This window comes from Humulus lupulus, chromosome 7, assembly GCF_963169125.1.
Source record: "Humulus lupulus chromosome 7, drHumLupu1.1, whole genome shotgun sequence".
Taxonomy (NCBI): domain Eukaryota; kingdom Viridiplantae; phylum Streptophyta; class Magnoliopsida; order Rosales; family Cannabaceae; genus Humulus; species Humulus lupulus.
The window spans coordinates 107,724,849-107,732,825 of record NC_084799.1 but is presented as its reverse complement, the minus strand read 5'-3'; the positions used below and the strand labels follow the sequence as shown (position 1 = coordinate 107,732,825).

The following is a 7,977-nucleotide window of genomic DNA, read 5'->3' as shown; positions in this document are numbered from 1 at the left end:
ATGATTAGCGGTTTAGGATTAAAATTTTTGGTTAAGGTATAACATTTCATTAGAGCATTTTCTGTATACATTGGGATCCCAAAAATATAATTTAAAGGTCTATTACAAGAAAATATTTACAACCAACCGATCTAAGCAGCAAAACAGGGTGTAACCCTAGTTCCTCTGTCAAACCTCGACCGTGGTGGTCGAGCAGCTGCATATGTACACATCGTCACCTAATCTCTCCAACTCAAGGATGGTTCAGCTTTCTTTTACCTTTACCTGCACCACATAGGACCCGTGAGCCGAAGCTTAGCAAGAAAACTCAATATGCTCATGAACAGTCATATCATAACATCAAATCATATGTGGCATGCCTAGCAAATATAGCTCTATTCAAGCATGCAAATAAATTCAGACAATGCTGGGGAATCTAGGATAACAAATCCTGCCCTCCTGATTGGATGACTATCAATTCAATCCTAATCAGATGGGTAATTTAACACTTGAGGTTCTGGTACACCATACTGAGTGACTGACAAGCAAGTCACCACGGGCCTAAGCACCCACAGTCATGCCAATGATGATCATCATGATCACACATAGCTTATAGCACTGAGCAGATGAGTGAATATCACTTTGAGGTTCTGTTAAACCATAATGAGTGACTGACGAGCAAGTCACTATGGGGCTCAGTACCCACAGCCGTGTGACAAAACCGTCACCTAGGCTTTCTGGCAATGGCTCTAATCAGATGAATGATTTAACACTTGCGGTTCTAGCTAACCATACTGAGTGACTTATGGGTAAGTCACTAGCTTAAACAGATGAGTGACTAATGGGTAAGTCACACGGGGCTCGGCACCCATAGCCATGTGACTAAATAGTCACTGGGCTCGCTAGCCCTGGCTCTAAATGACTAGCCTTTGGCTAGACAAGCGCTTTTAGTTTTCATCGAACTTGTGGTCAGTCCGCCATTAATGCTCATTTGAGTCATTCAATGCAGATGTCGATTAGATCTAATCTTTTATCAGCTTGCGTTCAACACGCTAAGTCCTTCCTTGACATTTTAGTCAATACCAGGTGACCAGGGCTTAGTACTACTACGAACTTAACAAGTAGGTCACAGCTTCACAGCTATTACTGACACCATTGCCAATTCTGACTAGTTAGTCAGAGCCACGCACAAGTAAGCAATGCTACCGGGCATATATCATATGTCAAATATCCTAAAGTAGGGCATTCAGCATGCTTACTTAACAGTTGCTAGCATAATTATGATCATGTACAAACACAGAGACTTAAGCTCTGATCAATCACATGTTCAATATTCATGGCATGCCCTAATTACATGTTTCTTGTGCATCACATGCTTCACATTTAAACATCCAACATGCATCAAGAATAACCATGCATGTCACATATGGGGTGCAGTTTTCTTACCTTTGGTCCAAGCACATGTTACCAATAAAAGAGCCACAAGCACGATCCTGATTCCAAGCCTCTAGTGATAACCTATTCACAACCATAAACGGTGATCCAATGAGTTCAAGTTTTAGAACCAATCCCGGAACCAAGACCTAGCCTCCGGGACATCGAATCCCACTAAATCGGGTAGTAGAAACGATTCCGAGGCCTAAAATTTGAGTTTCCATGCTCAAAACATCACTTCGGCCACAAATGCCCTCAAGCGGTGCATCCCTAACTCACTGAGTCACGGCCCCCAGCCAAACCAGAGGTGACAACATCAGGCATCAGCACCAAGCGCTGCGTCGCCACTATTCAAGCGCCGCAGCCCCCATACCCCTTCAGCAACCTTCACCTGCTTCATCAAGCCTGGGCCGGGGTGCCCAAGAACAGGGCCGCAGCCCAACCTCGAACCAACCATTTTTCCCCGATTTATCCATTTTAAAACCTTCCAAAAACCTATCGAAATATCTCCAAACTCAAAAAATCAAAGTTCCCAATCATCCCCATGATCCAAAACCCTTAAAACCCAAGCTTCAAATCATTCAATAACTCATCAAAACACAAAATCCAATTCAAGCATAAAAACTTTAAAAACTTAGAACTTAAAACTTGGATTACCTTCAATTGAGTTTTTCCCAACTAAATCCTCTGGCTAATAAGCTTCTAATCTTTCCTAGGATCGCTATGCCTCGATCCTCTCTTGAATTCGAGTCTTAGAACTCCAGTTTCCTTCGAAAATGCGATCGGGAGACGAAAATGGAACTTTGAGGGAGAGAGAACCTACTGAACATTCTTTTTATTTCTTAAGAGGCTACTTCAAGCTTAAGTAGCTTCAAACAAATCCTAACGCTCGGGGTCCCGAAAACGTCCCCGGGGGTAAAATAGTCAAAACCTCCATAATTTACCCCTGATCTTACTAACTCCAAATTTATCACCAAATATTTATTCCCATTACCCAATCACTAGATAATGCTAAATACCCCTTGACTCACTCTGAGTCAAGAATAAATCCCATTGTGAATAATCCACTAGCTTACCTCCTAGGATCGTATCGTGCTGAGTAACCCTACCATAACCAAATAATAATAAAGCGCCACACACAAACATGCATATTATCATTTAATCTCATAATAAATCAATTATGGCCCTCCTGGCCTCCTAATCAAGGTCCTAAACCTTATTAGGAAATTTGGGGCATTACATGGACATCCCCAATTGTGAAAGTACTTTAGACTAGGCTTTCAACCCGTCCAAAGCTCATAAGGTGTTTTTGCAACTGCTTTAGTTGGTACTCTATTTAGAATGTGAGTTGTTGTATTTAATGCTTCTCCCCAAAGGGACTCAAGTAAGGTAGAATGAGCGATCTTGTGGGTCCACATTTGAATAATTATGATGTTTTAATAATTTGGCCCATTGAGGGTAAATTTGTGAATTTGGGTGCATAATGTGATTTGTGAATGAGATTCCATTATTATGGAGATATATTCGAGCTATTTGGCATGAGACGGTCCTATTTAGTGGATTAGCGGTTTTTTCATAACAGGGTCAATAATCGGGTAGTAAGAATGTTTAATTGATGATAAATTGGGAGTTATTGAGATCAGGGTGAAATTTTGGAAGTTTTGACTATAATGTCCCCGGGGGTGTTTTTGGGGTCCCGAGCACTAGGTTTTATTTTAGGTTACTTAAGCATAAAGTAGCTTGTCAGATAGAACGTACGTTAGAAAACCTCTCGTTCTCCCTTTTGTCATTTCGTTTTACCGTTTGAGCCTTTTCAAAGAAATCTCGAGTTCTAGGAGCCGAAATCAAGCGAGGATCGAGGCATAGTAATCCTAGGAAAGATTAGAAGCTTCTTGACCAAAGGATTTGACGGAAAATAACCCAATCGAAGGTAATTGAAGTTTAAGTTTTGAGTTTTTCGAGTTTCTAAGCTTTGAATTAGATTTTGTAAATTGTTGAGTTTTCGATTCGTTCGAACCTTGGGTTTTGAGGGTTTTGGAGCATTGGGAAGCTTGGGAACTTTGATTTGATGATTGGGGAATGTTTAGGTATGATTTTGGAGGCTTTAGAGTGTTAAAAACGTGTTTTGGAATGGCCCAGAGTTGGGGGCCGCAGCCCTGTTCTTGGGGTGCCGCGGCCCTGACATGAAGAAGCAGGTGGGGCTCTTTGTGCCTGCTAGGCGCCGCGGCCCTTGCTTCAGGAAGTTCTGGGGGCCGCAGCCCTTGCACATTTTTCACCCCGTTTGCATGTTTTGACCCCGAGAACATGGTTTTAGGCCTCGGGATCACTCCTACTACTCGAATTAGTGGGGATCGATGTCTTGGAGGCTAGATATTGGTTTGGGAACCTATGTTGATCATTTTATTGATGGTATCCTATAATGTGTTATGATTAGGTAACCGCTAAAGGACTAAAAGCTAAACCGTTCTCAAGGGTCGTTGTTTTATTCATTCTAGCTTGAATCAGAGGTAAGAAAACTACACCCCAAATGTGACATGCATGGTTGTTCATAAGGCATATTGATTGTGTAAATGTGGAAATTAATTGATTATTGGATGCTTAGCAAATCTTGCTCACTTGTGCATGGTACTGACTCATTAGTCTGACTTGGCAAAGGTGTCAGTATCAACTATGAAGCTTTGACTTATTAGTCAAGTTCGGCAGTGGTACTGGGCACTGGTCACATAGTACTGACTCATTAGTCAGGATGGCCTTAGCGTGTTCACTGCAAGCCAATAAAGATTAGATCTAATTGATATCTGCATTGGATGACTCAAAGAGCATTAATGCCGGACCGACCTCAAGTTCGATGAATACTATAAGCGCTTATGTGACTTACCCATCAGTCACTCATCTGTTAAGTTAGAGACTTACCCATCAGTCTCTCATCTGTTTAAGCTAGTGACTTACCCATCAATCACTCATCTGTTAAGTTAGAGACTTACCCATCAGTCTCTCATCTGTTTAAGCTAGTGACTTACCCATCAGTCACTCATCTGTTAAGTTAGAGACTTACCCATCAATCTCTCATCTATTTAGGTTAGAGACTTACCCATCAGCCTCTCATCTGTTTAAGCTAGTGACTTACCCATCAGTCACTCGTTTGTTAAGTTAGAGACTTACCTACCAGTCTCTCATCTATTTGAGGCTAGTGGCTTACCCAGCATCCACTCTTCTGATTGAATTAGTGACTTGCTTGTCATTCACTCAGTATGGTTTTCTAGAACCTCAAGTGATATTCACTCATCTGATTGAGAGCTATGAGCTCTGTGTGATTATAATGATGATCATTTGATAATGTTTACATAAAATGCTATGTTTTCTTACTGAGCTTTGGCTCATGGGTGCTATGTGGTGCAGGTAAAGGGAAAGAAAGGCTCACCCAGCCTTGAGTGGAGAGCTTAGGTGGTGATGTCTACATATGCAGCCGCTTGACCACCACGGCCAAGGAGTTCTTAGAGGAACTAGGGGGTTTAACCTATTTTTGCCGCTTAGGTCGGCGAGTTGAAATTTTGGAACAGTAATGACCTTTTTGAGTTGTAAATAACTTGTAAATGTTCTTGTGGGCCCATGAACAGTTTTATGTATTAAATAAAACATATCCTTTCCTTTTTGCTGATTTTCACCTTAGCCTGTTAATAACACTTAGAACACGTTTTAACCAAAGGACTCGGGTAGCGGGTCAAATTTCCGGTTCACCGTTCACCGTAACGGTTCTGGGGTAACCAGGGTGTTACAATACCAAATGATGATCACAACTGTATATAGAACAAAACAAGGCTATATACCCAGGTTTATATTCTAGATATATATTGCATATCGCAATCATCCGAAATAAAACTAAATAATTGCATATGTTAAATGTCTTCATCATCAGAAACCAAAAAACCAAAACATAATAAAAGATCAAAACCCTAATTTTAGAAAAGCCCCAAATTTCTTTGAACAAAATCATTCAATCTTCAATTAATCTAGTAAAGGTGGCTCTGGTACCAATTGTTAGAATTTCTAATGCACTCAAATAACATGAACAAACAATAATCTCCAATAAATAATCCAAAATCATTTCACTATAAATGCATATGTGAGAAATCCTAAATCATAATTCTATAGATCCTTTGCTAAATTAAAGAAGAAGATGAACATAAGAGCAGAAGCACTAACCGGAAGCCATTGTTGGAGATGATACAGAGAGGGTTGTGATCTTCCAAGAAAGCAGTTTCTCTCTATGTATTTCTCTGTGATGGGGAAGGAGATAATACGAGTCATACTGTTTCTTGGGGACCACAACCGTATATATTAACTAATGTTAAAATCAATTTTTAGATATTTATAATTTGGTCCCTCATCAAATTATAAATAGGACTTATGGTTTCTACACATTTATTCTATAACATATTAATACCTCATGATACTTATAACATAATTGGTCACTTTATTTTGTATCAAACTTTATAATAACATAATACATCAATACATATGTACCCATAATAGGATTTTAATCCAACAGAGGATGGTCGGCCTATGATGGTCAAATGGGGGCAAAAATAGACAAAGGCCATAACACACGGAATGGAGGGTGAAGCGAGGTTGGATTGAAGGCTCACAGATTTGGGTTTTGGCACCTAGGTCACTCAGCCACTGGGCTCGAAACTGACAACTGCTCGCCTGGGTTGTTCTCAGCGCGGAGAATGGTGAGGGTGACAACTGGAATCGCCCAGAGGCACACTTGGCTTGGCAGGGTTTCATGCCTGGGTTTTAGGGCTCTCTGTTTCTGAGTGAGGGAAAATGGAAATCGATGATAGAAGGATGTGGGAGGTGGATTGGTTACAGGTCAAAGGCAAAGAAGATGGTGGGTGGTACGGCAAATAGGGTTTCAGGATTGATGGAAGGAGAAGAAAATGGAAGGTAGTGCCCTGCGAGCTTGTGCCCAAATCTCACGAGGGCTTGTAAAGTCCTCTGCAATGCCCAACTCTGAAACATTTGCTGAAGAAAAATATAATGTGTAAAAAGTTTGCTATAGCAGAAGGACATCTCGATTTTTACGAATACACCACAATTTTACACCCCGAATTTCTTCACTAAAATTTGAGCAAATGCATCAGACCCTCTAAATACTCCCAAATCCCCTTTCCTTCCTTTCCTAACACTTAAAAGAAATCAACAAACACAAAATCACTCCAAAAACATCACAATATTTGAATCAAAACAATAAAACTTAAAACTAACAAAACTAATTAAAGAATATATACTTTGTCTTTCTTTATATACATATTTATTTATTCTTTTCTTTTGGGTTGTCTCAAATATAGCACCTAAATCACTTGACAACTCAAAGTACCCTTTGTGTCAAGGCTCTTCCAAGGTGATGGAGGTCTTCTCGCGGTTGACCTCTCCTCCCCAATAGTGCTTCATTCTTTGCCCATTCACTTTAAACTCCATACCAGACTGATCTTCTCGCACATCAACAGCTTTGAAGGGACAAACTTTATCCACAGTGAATGAGCCTGACCACCAGGACTTCAACTTCCTAGGAAACAACTTCAAATGCGAGTTAAAAAGAAAAACCCGCTACCTCTTTTCAAAGACTCGAGACTAGATCCTCTTGTCATGCCACCTATTGGTTTTCTCCTTATAAAGCTTAGCATTTTCATTGGAGAATAATCTCATCTCCTCAAGCTCATTCAATTGCAACTTTTGAGCTTCTCCAGCAGCTTGGAGATCCATATTTAGCTTCTCGGTGGCACAATATGCCCTATGTTCTAACTCCACGTGCAAGTGACAAGCTTTTCCAAAGACCAAACGATATGGTGACATTCCCAAAGGGGTTTTCTTAAAGCCATTCTATAGGTCCATAGAGCATCATCCAATCTTTGAGACCAATCCTTTCTATTAGGATTCACAACCTTTTCTAAAATGCCTTCGATTTCTCTATTGGATAGCTTCGCTTGGCCATATGTTTGAGGGTGGTAGGCTATAGCAATCTTGTGTCTAACATTATACTTGGCTAATAAGGCAGCAAAAATCTTATTGACAAAGGGGTACCCTCATCACTGATAAGGGCTCTCAGAGTACCAAAGCAAATGAACACATTCTTATGCAAAAATTTCATCACCACCTTGGCATCATTGGTGGGACTTGCTATCGCTTCAACCCATTTCGATACAAATTCTATAGCCACCAAAATGTAAAAATTACCAAATGAAGGAGGTAATGGAACCATTTCAAGGATGACATTCAATGGCATCTCATTTATTTGTTTTTTTGCTGAAGTGAGTCTTGCTTAAAGTAAGGCCTCACTAAATTGATTGAAAAACTAAAGGCATACAGAAGGGGTATTGCCATATCAACAGCCCACGAATATAGGGGGAAAAACTTAACAGAAAACTGAGAAAGCAACAAATAGTGACAAGGAATTAGCAACACATACTAAACAAAGCCAACACAACCATAAGAACAAACACATTACACTTCAAAACAAAACAAAAATGCGAACAAACTAGACAGAAAACAAGCAGATCAGAA

The 7,977-nt window shown here is 40.2% G+C and overlaps 1 protein-coding gene across 1 annotated transcript; it reads right to left on the bottom strand.

The window, feature by feature from the left end:
• Positions 1-6,801: 6,801 nt before the first annotated feature.
• On the bottom strand, positions 6,802-7,269 carry LOC133792057 (uncharacterized). The gene is made up of 2 exons (XM_062229964.1): positions 7,070-7,269; positions 6,802-6,982 (listed from the first exon to the last, which is right to left on the bottom strand). The coding sequence occupies exons 1-2, from the start codon at positions 7,267-7,269 to the stop codon at positions 6,802-6,804; spliced, it is 381 nt and encodes a 126-aa protein (XP_062085948.1).
• Positions 7,270-7,977: the final 708 nt, after the last annotated feature.